Below are 15,299 nucleotides of genomic sequence, written 5' to 3' on the forward strand. Positions count from 1 at the left end.
CATTTTTACTGGATTCATGCGCTTAAATCGTAAGTGTTTTTTAGTTTTTCTTTAAACCCGTAATTTGAATTTATTTAAGGCCAGGTTGTACATAAGACCGATATCTTGTCATCGTTACAGAGGAGTCTGCATTTAAATGTTATTAATAACACATACAAATATGTTCAAATTTTCGCTTTCGCCTTTTAATCAGCTTGATTTTGGTGCGGCTCCGCGGAGCCGCATATGAAGATATCGGCTCCGGATTTGGCTCCGGCTCCGACCTAACCTAAAAAAAAATCATCATATTTTTCTCGAGAAGTCTATTTTTTACTTTTAAAGAGTTTAAAAATGGACTTGAAAAACTTAAAAGGGACATTTGCACACGACATTAAAAAGAGTTACCAAATTTTAATTAATAAAAGTCTCTTATTTTAGCTAACCCGTAGCCGTTTTTTAACGAAAATAACGAAACCGGCTCCAGCAAAATATGATGGCTCCGGCTCCACAACGCTGCTTTTAATCGTTACTCAATTTTACATTAATGTTTAATCTTGTAATTTGTTAGATTATATATAAAATGTTAATACAATCACCAAAATTGATAAATAAAAACCAATCAAGAATAGTTAAACAATGGTTTTCTCAGATAAACAGAAATTTAACAAATAATGCCACAGATTCTGTTAGAATTGTTGAGGTAAAGTTTTTTTAAGTAAAATATTTTTTACAAACATAATTAAAATTACTAAATCTATTTACACAGGGTGGGGAAAAACCCAGGGTTTTTTAAAAAAAGCCCAACCCAACCCGTAAAAACCCTTAAAACCCTGGGTTTTTATGGGTTATTTAGGGTTTTATTGGGTTTTTTCATTTAGGAGTCAAATACATTTGATATATTGATGAAATATTAATGTTTATGTTGTTGTAGGTAAAAGGTAAGCAAGATTTCACAATAAACAAGATAGATAATGAAGAAAGCTGGCATTCCGATCAATTATAAACCCTTATTAGCAATGGTGCACAAAATATTCTATTAAGGGGGAGGGGAGGTTAAAAGCTTCAAAACATGGAACCTACTCCTCTATTCTTAAGCTGTCAACCCCCCCCCCCCCCCCTCCCAGAAATTATTAAGGTCTTTTCCTTTTTACATCCCCTTAATAAAACCCTCTGCACGCCACTGTAACTATTTCCTTTCATAAATTGTTATGTTTTAGTTTTAAAAATCAATTATTCTATATTTACACAATTTATATATCATCAATTTAGTAGCAAAGCGTTTTCTGAAATTAAGTTTTGAGAGAAAGTAATTTCATAAACATTTAAACAATAAGTAGAGCATCATTTATATAATTACTTTATATTTTTTATGTTTTTTAGGTAAAATTTGCTTTAAAATGTTATTAGATCCTAGTCTTTGAGTAAATAGAGGTTTAATTTGTAAATTTTAACGTGAAATTTCAATGTTTTTCCAAAAACCCAAAAAACCTTGGGTTTTTTTTCAATGGGTTTTTAAAAAAACCCTGGGTGGGTTTTTTTGGGTGGGTTTTTTGTATGCCCACCCTGTATTTACATCAATAAAAAAACATAATTCATCTAAAAAAAAAACATTAGTTCCGGCGAAATGCCATTAAAATTGAGATATATTAAAATAAGCATGAAAAGCTACTGTGAAATGAAAATATTCTTACCAAAAATAGTCAAGACGCTAATTTTAGACCAACAATTAACAATCCGAATCCGATATTAAAATAACGGCTTCCGGATTCGGATTGCCAACCCTAATTTTAACAGTAACATTTCTTTTAGGTTGGACCTCGAGATGGTTTACAAAATGAAAAAGAAATAGTACCTACAGATGTCAAACTAGACTTTATTTCAAGACTAGGTAAGTGAATTATAATATTGAAGTTATTAGTTAAACTAATAATAACCTTTAGAAGTTTTTCCAATGGTATCTATATGTTAAGAACTATGTTCGTTGTATCAACAGGTAGGTAAATTATTTGAAAAATATGGGGTTTTGTCATTTTTAAACATCTTACTATGATAGGTAGAAAATGATTAATGAAAACATGTCTAGGTATTTATAATGTTATTTTAATAATCTTGAAAAGTAGTCTGTAATACGATGCTATACATGATTTTTCAGTTTGTCTGAGATCCGGTTTTAATCCAGTAGATATTAATCGGTTTCGAAGCCATACTGGAAAGAATATTCCATTTTAGTTTTTAATGTTTAATTTCTATTTTATTTTTAGCCGGTTCTGGTTTATCCCATGTTGAGGCTACCTCCTTTGTATCTCCCAAGTGGGTGCCCCAGATGGGGGATCACAAAGAAATTTTGGCGGGAGTGATGAAGCTGCCCTACACCTCTGTCAGTTACCCGGTGCTTGTGCCTAATATTAAAGGTGTGTTTGCTTAGGATTGGTCCAGATTATTCAGAAAAAAATTTAGTTTAATAAAGGGGGGAGGCGGATGTGCCACTTTTTGAAACCAAAACTAAAAGACAACAAAGGAACTCGACTAAAAAAAGAGTTACAGGTCTGAGATTTTGCATGGCAGTTGCTTTATAGGGGTACAATATGGAACTGTGAAGAAACGGCGGCGCAACCGCCGAAAACCGCCGTTTCCCGCCGAATTTTTTTTTGCAATTTCTCGGCGGTTTTCGGCGGTTGCACCGCCGTTTCTTCACTGTTCCATATTGTAACCCTATAAAGCAACTGCCATGCAAAATCTCAGACCTGTAACTCTTTTTTTTAGTTGAGTTCCTTTGACTTTTAGTTTTGGTTTCAAAAAGTGGCACATCCGCCTCCCCCCTTTTGTTGTTTATATACTCTTTAACTAACTTGATCTTCCGTATGTCCCTAGTTATAAAAATGATAAGCACTACATAAGTCCCAGGGATCTTAAGGGATAAGACTATAGACAATAATTGATGTACTACACCTTCAATAATAACAAAAATTAACCCTTCTGTAGATCATAATTTATCGTGGATAATTTTGGTTTGTACCACCCAATCAATATTTGAAATAAGTCTCCAAAGTTTTAAGCCAACAAATTATATAATGTGTTTATAAAACTTATGGGACTAGTATGATTTATAGTCTATTGTCAACTTTCATCCTGGGTTTGTTAGAAAAGAATATGTCTTTTTTTTGTGAATGTTGTTTGCTGCGATACTTATGGACAGTATTTTCCCTTTTTTAAGTATTAATCCTTTATAAATTTTTGAAGCAATTTATATACGCGTAAAGAATGCTATAAATAAGATCTGAATACTCGAGCTGTCAAGGTTTTCAGTCTGCCCTCAGCCTGGGGGTCAAAGAAATAGCCATCTTCGGGGCGGCCTCGGAGAGTTTCAGCCGGAAAAATATTAATTGTAGCATAGCGGAAAGGAAAGTGTCGTTGTTTACAAGATTTTAAACGTGCATGGAGACAAAGTTAGTCAAAAACAAAATATTAGAATGGATATAGAATATAGTGGCTATTACACAGGGGAAAGATTGTCGTCAATTTAGCTTGCTAACTTGGACATCTCATATTAGTCGGTTCTTTTATCCAGTTGTAAGGAAGCGGATGGGGTAAATGGATGGGCTGGGGGGGCGTTATTTAGCCAGCTACAAGTTTCACTTTATTAGAGTAGTGAAAATCTGGTGTAAGTTCCAAGAAATAATAAATCCATTAATATTAGATTGATAAATAATTCATACCTAATAAACCTATTGTATTAAAAATAAAATATTACCTATGCATAGAAATAAAAATATTTAAGAGGTTAATTTACAAACAAAATATATGAATTTTACATATTTATTCAGACATTACTATGACATGCTTAAAAACCCATACTTTTTTCTCTGGTATGTTGGTTCTTTTGGCTAAGGGATTTTTTCTTGGTATTGAAACTACCTTATTTGCTTAAATTGTTCAGATTCTTTATCCTTGTCTCTGACATGATTTTCATTCTTTGAGTACATTTTAAACAAAATAATGCATTAGTTCTGGCTTAGAGATAGTTTAACATGCACTCAATTTACCTAAACTTGACAGTCTTTACATGTACTTTGCTTTAAATACAGTTATTTTGTGATATTTTGTCAAATCTTATTAAAATGTGAATGATATGCTTTTATAATGTGTTCCTAATGCATTTATTTACTACTTTTAGTTCATCTCATCCCTTTAAGTCTAAACGATCTGTCAATATATAACAACAAAATCCATTTTATTTTATCTGAAATCCATCGGGGAGGAAGGGGAAATTGGGTTGTATATTACACTAGTCCCCAAAGTCTTATAATAACGTTTTCTTATTCGCTTAAAAATTGTGGGGACTTTTATTAATTTTGTTTTGTTGGTTTATTCAGTTGAATGTACAAACTTTTTAACTTCTAATTGTAATCTTATTTTGTGTATCATCATTGGGGAATGGGATGTACATTAATTTATCGGCCGTTGTCTTATCTCTTTAGATCCCTAGTAATCCATATTAAAAAGTCAAACAACACATTACAATTGGTTTAGTTTGAAGAGATTTAGTGATGTTATGGAAGCTGCAAAGAATAATAATGTTAAAGTTCGTGGGTACGTGTCCTGTGTGGTTGGCTGTCCGTATGAAGGTAAGTTCAGTAAAAGCTATTCCAGTATGGCTTAGAAACTGTTTAATATCCGCTGCATTATAGCCGGTTCTCAGCAATTTTGAAATATCAAAAAACTGGAAGAGCCACGGTAAGCTATCTAAAATTGATGCGATAAATATAATAAATAAGCATATTCTATAATACAAATATTTATGACAAAGATGTCAAATTAATGTTTTTATTTGGTCATATGGCACCTTAAAATTAACTGTTTTTACTGCATTTTCAAATTAGCTTGCAATAGCATACTCTATTTGAAATAATGCAGGTAGGGGCTGCTATTCAGCCAATTGAAAATGCAGCAAAATTTTATATTTTGTTGGAGTAAAGTTGGAGTAATTTTTTTTATCCGTAACTGAAGGGGAGTGGGTAAGAAAGGGAGAGAAAAAAAGAGAGGCAGGTTGTGGGGAAAATTTCCTTTAGAATTGTTTGTCAGAATCACATTCCCTTTTCCCTGGAAAAAATGAAATAATGAAAAACACTGTTATTCATTGTTATTGAACATTTTTCGAGTTTTGGAAAATTGTAATCAAAAATGATTAGAATATTGGAAATTTTGAAGATTATCTTTTCTAATAATATTTTTCTAATTCCTTCCTATTTTAGGCCCTATAAAACCCGAGAAAGTGGCCGAGGTTGCCGCAGAAATGTATTCTATGGGTTGTTATGAAATCTCACTGGGTGACACTATCGGTGTTGGCACCCCTGGCTCCTTCCGCCAGATGTTGGCAGCTGTACAACAGGCTGTACCTGTCCAGAACTTGGCGGTACATTGTCATGATACATACGGACAGGAAAACATGCTTGCTTAATCTTATATTTTTTTCCAATTTAAAAAATAACCTTGTTGAAGCTTGATTTTCTTGATTGATATTAAAGATTAATGTCCGAATTACACGGCACAGGATCATTGAAAATCTGCTGAATAACTCGATAGTTCACTGCGAATTTTAAAAGAAAAAAAGTTGACCCTCAAAATTTCACCTTAAAGTGATACTTTTCTAATAGTTTATAGTCCACTAACTCGTAAGCAGTAAGAATTTAAATCCATTAAGTCCCCTTTAACGAGATATTGGCAACTTTTTGCACACATTTTCGCAAACGGCAATTATTTCCTTTATTTTTAGTTTTGGATAATAACATTTTCATAAAAGTTTTCAGTAATAATCATTTAAGATCCATTGTTGAGAAAAAATAACTGAAAGAATGTGTTTCCATGCAAAATAAGCTTAAAATCTAATGATTTTAAATATTTGCGATTTAATGGTAAAAAAGAATATTTTTTGCTTTTTGATAGCCTGAATATCAATGTTTAATTTTGTTTTTTATATAATCTATTCTTTGAAAAGACATGCATATTCTTGCAGATTTTAAAAAAATTTAAAAAATCAAAAATCGAAATTAATCAAAATTTATCTATAGCCTTTGAAAAATACTTTTGATATTTTTAACCTATATAATCAATAAAATCAATGAAAAATAAAAAAAGTTTTATAAAACAAACTTTTGGAAAAGGTTTAAGATAACTTCATAAAATTAGCATTTAAGTAGGATATTTTTCTTGTCTATTTTAAAAATGCAAATTAAACATAGTTAACGAATATTTAATTAGCAAGAATAGTAATAAAATATTTCAATAACTACTTAAACCTTTTTGTGGCTATGTTATTTATTTAAACAGAAAATCTATTTTGTCAGAATTATAAAAATAATGAAATATTTTCAAACAAGCTTGCAAAATAAACGTAATTCTATCAAACTTCCTCACAGTTTTTAGAAGATATTGTTGTAAAATATTAATTATTAATATAAAATCTTTAATTTACAATGTTCAAAACACCTAAAAGTAAATTCTAAGCAAAATTAGATTTATTCTCTAGATTTAGAGTAGCTGCGCTACTTAAAAAACATCTAGTATTGAAACCTACAGCTGATCAAAAATCAATAGTCATAAATTGGTGGTTTACAGATATCTAAACATATATATACTATACACCTTACAGATTTATTTTTAAGATGGAATGTAAAGTATATTATACGAGATGTCATTTAGTCAAATTTTAAACAAAATAATTTTTATTAATTCATTAACAAAAAATAATGTTATAAATTTAAACTCACAAAGAGAATATTGTGTATTTTAATATTATGTTCTTTCTGCAATCTGATTCAAAACAAACTTTTTCTCTCATTCAAGTCAGGGATGAGTTTAGTACCAAAAAAAATAAAACAAGTTGAAATACTTTTGATTTAATTTGATATTATTGTATAATATTTTCTTTTATATATAATTTAAGAAATATATTTATAAAATATTTACCTGTCATAAAGACGACATATAAAAACAACACCCTTATAAGGAAATTAAAATCTATTTTCAAAATTTTCAAATTTATTTTATGCTTAAGAAGGGACGAGAAGGAATTGAAATTCAACATTAACTTGTTATTTTGCTTGTATATTTATCATATTTGTTTACAGTTTATTGGTAAAGTTTGGTAATACTTTATTCGAGTCTATGCCATTGTGAGTTGAATTGGATATTATTGTGGAGAAATATAAAATTTTCTTCTCTTTGTAGAATTGGCTTCTGAATTTTCTTAAGTTTTAACAATCAAGAAGTAATGCATGTTTGAAAACAGGCACTGGCAAACATCCTGGCCTCCCTAGAGCTTGGTGTCCGTGTGGTGGATGCCAGTACGGCCGGGCTTGGTGGTTGTCCTTATGCTAAAGGAGCTTCAGGTATAAATGGCACGGATTCTTCAAGGCTTTGGTCATTAACAACCACAACCAATGGTGATAATTAACTTAAGATAGAACATAAAGTGATAGACCATTGAAATATAATGAATTTTCCATCCCAAATTGTTAAAGTATGCGATTATGCGTTAATGACCAATAAATTTAAAGTCTTTTTCCTATCACAGAACCTTTTCTTTAAGGTTATTTTTCTAAACAGGGGTTTGTATCTTCCATAATCACGAGGGGAGGAAAAATTTTTAGTATGACTATGAATATTTACCTTTTTTTCATGAAATAAACTAGGAAAAAAATGGGAAGTGGGAGGATGAAATTGAACTTTGTGGGAAAATATACACCGTTGGAACTTCTATGTTATTAAAAATATTTTCAGGAAACGTTGCCACAGAAGACGTAGTTTATATGTTACACGGTCTGGGCATGAAGACTGGTGTGGATCTTAACAAAGTAGCAGAAGCTGGGAAATTTATATCTGATCAGTTGGGCAGACAGACAATGTCCAAAGTTGGAAGAGCTTTGCAGGCCAAAAAATAAATTTAGTACCTAGATATATAAATTAGATGAAATAATTCTGGTGAAGAAAAAACACATATAGCTGTAAATCTATTGGTGCTAATACTATAGTAATGGCTGTGAAAATATCAAAAATATCATACCTATCTATCTATTTCTGTACATATAATCAGATAGATAGAGGACATTGGACTGTAAATAAAATTACACTGATTCTCTTAGTTTTATTATCTCTTTCCTTGGCTAATTGGCCAATTTTTCAACCAATAATTGTTATGATTGTGGGAATGTACATCAATTTATCGTCCATTGTCTTATCCCTTAAGATCCCTGACATATTATACATGTTGTATTATATCATATGTTCAATTGTGTTGTCAGAAACTAAGACTGACATTCTAGTATAATTGTATTGGTCATCAAGGGGATTATTCATGAAAAATTCCACATAGTCTGTTATTTGGTTAATTTTGGTTGAATTGAATATCTCTTACCTATAAATACTTCCTTTTAAAAATTACTATCATAAATAGGGCAGAGGATGATATAACACCCAAAGGAAAACTTACCACCAGCAAACTTTATTTTCATATTGTCTTATTTGCACTACTGAGAAATTACTGCCTCTTTGCTTTTATATTATGATATTTTGAACTGGCGAAAATTTACATAATTAAGTTATTTTTCAGATGTCCAATCCCCTGTCCTTTATGGCAATAAATCAAAGAAAATCTTGCATATTTCAGAGCACAATGATGGAGTTGACGAGCAGGTCTATTGGTCTGTGGGCTGGTCTGGGCACTGCCGCCTTCCTAGGATACTGCATTTATTTTGATAAGAAAAGGAGGTGAGTTACATTTTGATTTGATTGTAGCTTCCCTTTTTATATGTGTCTGTCTGAACAAGTTCCAGCACTAATAGTAACCTACCGTTTAAAGATACTAATCGATACTCAAAGCATGACGCTGGGCAATAAGAGTTGGGCAAACAATATTTTTGTGCCATTTCTGCCCCAATAATTTACATACCTAATAGATTTTTTAAATTTTATCTTAATGTATAGAATTTTCTGACGATCGTGGAGTCCATATGAATTTAAAATTTTATTAGCGGCTGCGCCCCTAGCATCTAGGAGATCTATATTTGAGGGGGTTAACAAAAGCAGGAAAATAGCCTAAAATCAGACTAAGATATACGAATTATATACCCTAAAATCATTCAGGAACCTATAAGAAGCTTACATAAAATGCAGAACTCAATTAGTTCACTAGTTCAAAATCTTAAGTTATGGACAAGAAACCGTACTACTTTATATAATAGCATTTAGAATTATAAAGCTGAAAAGTAAATCTGTAATGCATAATTGTAGGTCCCACCCAGATTTCAAGCGCAAGCTTCGTGAGAAGAGGAAAGCTGCCAACAAGGTCGGCAAGACCGGCTCTGGACCTGCCCTACCTGACCTCACTGATAACGAGGCTGTGCAAAGATTTTTCTTCCAGGTAGTTTTGATGTAGTGTAGTTTTTAGTAGTAATAAGAAAGTTTTGTTTTTAAGTTCAACTGATCTTTTTTTCTCAAGAAAGTCTACCTATTAATGACAGTTTGGTACTTCAAATGATAGTTAAGTATGTACCTATATAAAAACTTTTACTGTACTTGCTACAATAAAATTAGAATTAAGTTATTGTTTTTTTTTGTGGGCATATTGTTAACATTTTTATAACCCCAATCCTAAAAAAGTAAGAAATATTTAATTTATTTACAGACCGTCCAAACTGGCGAGGAAATGTTGGCCACAGGAGACATTCAAAACGGCGTGGAGCACCTAGCCCTAGCCGTAGCCGTGTGCGGTCAGCCTCATAATTTACTGGGCGTGTTCCAGAGCACTCTACCTCCACAGATTTATCATCTACTCTTACAGAATCTTGAGGTAAACTTACATAGATTTCCAGTATGGCTTAAAAACCAATTCATGTTCGCTGGATTAGAACCGGTTCTGAGCCATACTGAAAAACAAATAAAGCATCGTATAACAAACGTTTTTCCATGAAAAATAAAATAAAAATCACATAATCGGGGCTAACAGAACTGGTCTTAATCTTATAATTTTTAATTTATTAGTAATCCTCGTAAATCTGTCTATAATACGCTGCAATAAATAACTATTATAAACATAGGCGTCCAAGGGGGGGGGTAATGGGCCATTTGGCACCCCCAAACGATTTTGGGGGTGCCGTAGGCACCCCCAAAATTTTGTGAACAATACCCCCCCCAAAAAAAAATTACCCCTACCTTGGGGGTGCCGTAGGCACCCCCAACGATTTTGGGGGGGGTATTTACCCCCCCAAACCATTTTGGGGGGGGTAATTACCCCCCCCAAAATAAATGTTCTTTAAAAAAAATTTTTTGGGGGGGGTATTTACCCCCCCCAAATTGAATGTTCTTAAAAAAAAATTTTACTGAAAATTTTTTTTGGGGGGGGGAGGGAGTAATCCCCGCCTTCCCCCCCCCCCCCCCCTAAAAAAAGTCATAGTGTGACTCGAGCCTTGAGGTGTAATATATTTTATGTTCCTCGTTTGGTCTCCTAATAGTTAATGAAAAGTTTATCCTAAATGGCTTTTGATGGTTTATTTTAGGATAGGTTATATTGGTTTAGGTGATTGCCCCACATGGTTAAGCAATTGGCCCCCCGCAGGGGCTAGAAATAGGAGAGAAGCTTGTGTGAAAAAAACAAAGAAACGCCCCTTAAAGAGCGTTGCCACAAAAGGGACTATACCCCAATATAGTCCAACCAGTTAAAACAGTTCTTAACCATGATAACAAAAAATTTAATAGTTTGATCATGTTTTATTTGCTTGGGCCTTTATAAGGGCTAAAACCATCCCGGGGATCTATGATGTAATTGTAAAGCACTGAAGATTCCATAAAATAGATACCTAACTAAATTAAATATTTCATTAAATAATGAAAAAGAATTTCTATAGGCGATTTCTTTTGGGAGGATGTCAGGGTGTCTCAAAACTAGTTATAAAACTTACCAGGACCTATAAGACGCTTCACTTTAAAGTATAATCATATTAGTTCATTGGTTAGTGAGTTAATTATTGTATTTTTATGTTCTAAAGAATGAGATACTACTATATATTTGAATAGTAGTGGCGCCCTTAGCATCTAAGAACTCGTGTTTTCTAAAGGGTAAAAAGGGAGGAGAAAAATAGCCTAAAACCACTCAAAGGATTGACCTATAATAGTGTGGAACCATCATGGGATCTATGTGAAGCTTTCCTAAAAAGGAGAACTCAGTATTAAAAGTAATGAAATCTGAAGCTATAGGGTAACGCGGGGTAATTCCGGTCAATTTTTTTCTTCAACTTAAAAAAAAACATACTTCCCAAAAACTTTTTCCGGTTTTTAAGAGTGCAAATGAACGATATGGCAATAACGAAGAAGCCTGTCTTGGTCCCATTAAGATCTCGCAACTAGAAGTCGGTCAAAAATCGGTTTAAAGGGCGGCGGTTGGCCTATACCGGAATAGCCCCACCGGTGGGGCTATTTCGGTCAGTTGACTTTGGGGGGGTGGAACACCCCCTTAAAATATTTTTTTTTTAAATTTTAAACTATGAGTAGAAAGCTGAGGTCATTAGCTTTCTAACAGTACTAGTCGCATGCAGATCAGAAAATTTTTTGACAACATTTTCCCCATTTTAAAAAAGTCGGTAAAATCGCAAAAAAAAACATCAATTTTTTTCATGCAAACTTTTAAAAAAAAATCATACTTTTTATTATATGCTTAGGTTTTTTTAAGCTTTATACATAAATTAGAGGCAATTTCTGATTCGCAGGTCTTGGAATTTCTTGAAAAAAGTGATTTTTTCCAAAAAAAATTTTAATTTTAAAAATCCTGCCAGTTTTGACAGCAGTTTTTGATACAATTTTTCTTGTCTCAAATTGGCTAGGATTGACCTACAAGGGTGGTTAAGGTGTCTAAAGATGCAAAATTACATGCCTGACAATTAACTCAAAATGATATGGGGTCTAACTCTAATATTTCAACACATTTTATGCAACAGGAATTTTGAAAATTTTGTACTCTAAATCTTGGAGATAGAACCCATATCCTGGGGAGTTTTTGTTAGGACATGCAAAGAGCTTTCTATAGACACCTTAAACACCTTTCTAGCTTAATCCTAGCCGATTTGACATAAAAAATCCAAACCGCGCAAAAATCGCGAACACCCTCTTATACGAAAAAGATGCAAGAGTTTCATATGGAATTTAAAATCTTCTAGCGGTCTTTCTATTAGACATACCCCTTCTTACATGAGCCAATGCAGCTGATACATCTTCAGGCAAATATTTAAGGCGTTCCTTTGGGTGATATACTCTTCCCATTACTATAAAAATGTGTCTGAAAAATTTTAAATGTCTTTACAATTTGAAAAGCTTAGGCATCAAAACATGACATAATACAAGCAGTAAAATGACTAATAATGTACATCTAACAACAGGCAAGGGAAGGTTAAAGCCTTTGTCATGCATTGAGGTTGTTCATGCTTCCAGATCACCTGAAAAAAAAGTTAGGGTATTATAAAGGGGGGAGGCGAAAGTGACACTTTTTGAAACCAAAACTAAAAGTAAACAAAGGAACTCAACTAAAAAAAAGAGTTACAGGTCTGAGATTTTGCATGGCAGTTGCTTTATAGGGGTAAAATATGGAACTGCGAAGAAACGGCGGCGCAACCGCCAAAAACCGCCGTTTCCCGCCGAATTTTTTTTTGCCTTTTCTCGGCGGTTTTCGGCGGTTGCGACGCCGTTTCTTTACAGTTCCATATTGTACCCCTAAAAAGCAACTGCCATGCAAAATGTCAGACCTGTAACTCTTTTTTTAGTTGAGTTCCTTTAACTTTTAGTTTTGGTTTCAAAAAGTGTCACTTTCGCCCCCTCCCTTTATAAATACAGTAATAAAAAAAAAGTAAAAAAAGTGACCGGAATAGACCATATTTTTGAGACGAAAAAAAAATTATGAAAAAATCAAGTTAGAACAACGCCTCCAATTGCAAACGATAAATCAATGCCATATCTTTCATTTTACAAAAACCCGCGGGTCAATAGGACTTACCATTTTTTCACAATTTTAGATTGAACATGGCCTATTTTGAAATTTTTTTTTTGCAAATTTTTTGCAACTTTTTGAGGGCAAAAAAATCATAGAAGGAGTGATCTGACAAAAATTTGCTGAAGTAAGAAATGAAAGTATAGGCAATAAACTACAACTTTGCTTTTCTGAAGATCTCTCGCAAACGTTTAGAACACCGTTAAAAAACGGTTTTAAAAAAGTTGGTCGAGTGACCGGAATTAGACCCCCCTACCGCATTTACCCCGTGTTACCCTAGTCAAATAAACCTTACTTACTACTTTATGTTATAGGATAGTACTTATTAACTTAATAGATTAGGTAGGTGCTTTTTTTACATTATTAAATTACCCCCCCCAAAAATTTTACCCCCGGGGTAAATTAGTTTGGGGGGGGTAATTACCCCCCCCAACAGATTTGGGGGGAGTATTTACCCCCCCCAACAGACTTTAGGGGGGGTAATTACCCCCCCCAATCAAATTTTACCCCCGGGGTAAAAATTTTGGGGGGGGTAAAAAAAAATTTCGGCGCGCTTCGCGCGCCATTTTACCCCCCCCAAACACGAATTACCCCCCCCCCCCCTAAAATTTTTTACCCCCCCCCAAAAAAAAAGCTTGGACGCCCCTGATTATAAACCTGTAAATTTGTTCTTTGTTACATTGCACAATCCACCTAAGATGAAATGAAAGTAAAATTAAAGTGTCTAATCCAACGAATGATTTAACGTGTTTCTGTCTCTAAAACGTTGTTTAACAGTATAATTTGCATTACAGTCCCTTATCTCCTGCCTTTCTGGCGTTATATGACATACTAGCGGCTAAGCCCATTTCCTCTAGGGGCTATGTATTCTAAGAGGCAGAGGGGGGCTAGAAAAATAGCCAAAAAACATCTCAAGACTTAATCTGAACATATAATGGCCTAAAACCATCACAGGAGCTATGTAAAAGCTTATCTAAACAAGTGAACTCAATCGGTTCAGTAGCTATTGAGATCTTAAGCTTCAGGCAAAAAAAAACTTACTAATTCATGTAACAGGATTTAAATTTTCAGGAAGCACAAAACCGAGTACGGCGCCACGCGTCTGCCTCACTGATGTCAAACTTGATGGCCGGGGCCGGCGCATCTGACAAAGCAGCTGCCAGCAGCCTTGAGCTTGACGTAGAGTAACATGGCAGTGTATTCTTCCTGCGAGTGTAAATTTTGGAGAAGGAGCGCGCTTCGGATGTTTTTTTTCAGTTCACCGATTTCATTATTTTTGCTCTCATATGTATTGAAATTTTTAGGGCTTTTTTTGTTTTTAGTGTCTTGTTATTACAGAATTTTTCTTTATGAAATCAGAAATGTTAGTAGGTTTTTAAAGAGGTCGTATATTTAATTTTGGTTATTTTTCTTTTGGCATTATTAAATCTCTAAGATAAGTTATGGCTTTGGTATTAATGTTAGGTGTAGATTTTATATCAAAATAATAAGCCTATGTCATAATTGTGTTAATAATATTAATATATCATGATTATTTTTTGTTATAAAGAGATTTGTTAAAATATATGGGTAACATTTTAATGACATAGGTTTTAAAAAAAATAAAATAAATCAAATTGTTAATTGTTAAAAAATAATGTAATTTTTCTACTTAAAGTTCTACATTTTTGCTTGTTTTATAATATACACTACATAAAACTTTTATAACACTGAAAATTTAGTCATTTTGTTTAGTCGTTAAAATTTGAAATTATTTTTAAATTCTTGTCCAAAATGGTATACAATGTTGTATTACCTACCTAAAATAGAATATTTAATATAGGAATAAATAACCAAAAGCCTCTCAAAGTCCCTTGTTTCTCTGCTTTCTGTAAACTAACTAACTACCCCCCTATCAACGTTCTACACTGCGTTTCATCTAATTGTGCATTTCTTCAAATGCAATCATATATTGTTACTATAATAAAAATTTTGTGCCATACCCAAAATAAGAATTTTGCCTTAGTTTTGTACAGCTTAATAATCTAAGTACCTACCTATTGAATAAAAAAAATTGCTGTAATTGTGAATTTTAAGATTTGCATGATTGAATGAAACACAGTGAACCTATCTCTCTAGCGATATTTGTAAAAGTGATTCAATTTGCATTGTTAACTTGGACGCAGTCAATCAGGGATCCAGGGATGAGTAAATGAATGAAAAAAGATGTATTATTTATATAATATTCATTTCCAAAGACAATGGACTATGGATACAAATTTGTAGTTGTATTTTCTTAGATTATTGTTTT

General features: G+C 32.9%; 2 protein-coding genes across 3 annotated transcripts; both read left to right on the plus strand.

The window, feature by feature from the left end:
* Positions 1 to 526: 526 nt before the first annotated feature.
* Hmgcl (hydroxymethylglutaryl-CoA lyase) lies at positions 527 to 8,645 on the plus strand. The gene is made up of 8 exons (XM_080162046.1): positions 527 to 679; positions 1,789 to 1,867; positions 2,241 to 2,390; positions 3,278 to 3,377; positions 4,507 to 4,604; positions 5,232 to 5,415; positions 7,264 to 7,367; positions 7,759 to 8,645. Exons 1-8 carry the CDS (start codon positions 560 to 562, stop codon positions 7,917 to 7,919), a joined length of 996 nt encoding a protein of 331 aa, XP_080018172.1. The 5' UTR covers positions 527 to 559; the 3' UTR covers positions 7,920 to 8,645.
* LOC145319737 (mitochondrial import receptor subunit TOM20 homolog B-like) lies at positions 8,588 to 15,201 on the plus strand. Of its 2 annotated transcripts, XM_080162068.1 has the most exons (6): positions 8,588 to 8,745; positions 9,268 to 9,397; positions 9,662 to 9,826; positions 14,081 to 14,392; positions 14,859 to 14,908; positions 15,128 to 15,201. In XM_080162068.1, the coding sequence occupies exons 1-4, from the start codon at positions 8,588 to 8,590 to the stop codon at positions 14,195 to 14,197; spliced, it is 570 nt and encodes a 189-aa protein (XP_080018194.1). In that variant the 3' UTR covers positions 14,198 to 14,392; positions 14,859 to 14,908; positions 15,128 to 15,201. The 2 variants fall into 2 exon arrangements, with proteins under 2 accessions (XP_080018194.1, XP_080018185.1); XM_080162059.1 differs by lacking the exon at positions 14,859 to 14,908 and having other exon boundaries at positions 14,081 to 14,647.
* The last annotated feature ends 98 nt before the right edge of the window (positions 15,202 to 15,299 follow it).

Source organism: Acartia tonsa, chromosome 1 (genome assembly GCF_053477335.1).
Source record: "Acartia tonsa isolate MP-2025a chromosome 1, ASM5347733v1, whole genome shotgun sequence".
In the NCBI taxonomy this organism is placed as follows: domain Eukaryota; kingdom Metazoa; phylum Arthropoda; class Copepoda; order Calanoida; family Acartiidae; genus Acartia; species Acartia tonsa.

Excerpts from the sequence above, each read along its gene's own strand:
- LOC145319737 (XM_080162059.1), top strand. The coding sequence starts at position 8,588 with ATGTCCAATCCCCTGTCCTTTATGGCAATAAATCAAAGAAAATCTTGC. Across the intron at positions 9,398-9,661 it reads TGCAAAGATTTTTCTTCCAG|ACCGTCCAAACTGGCGAGGA; the intron begins GTAGTTTTGATG and ends ATTTATTTACAG. Across the intron at positions 9,827-14,080 it reads TACTCTTACAGAATCTTGAG|GAAGCACAAAACCGAGTACG; the intron begins GTAAACTTACAT and ends TTAAATTTTCAG.
- Hmgcl (XM_080162046.1), top strand. The coding sequence starts at position 560 with ATGTTAATACAATCACCAAAATTGATAAATAAAAACCAATCAAGAATA. Across the intron at positions 680-1,788 it reads ATTCTGTTAGAATTGTTGAG|GTTGGACCTCGAGATGGTTT; the intron begins GTAAAGTTTTTT and ends CATTTCTTTTAG. Across the intron at positions 5,416-7,263 it reads CATTGTCATGATACATACGG|ACAGGCACTGGCAAACATCC; the intron begins ACAGGAAAACAT and ends GCATGTTTGAAA.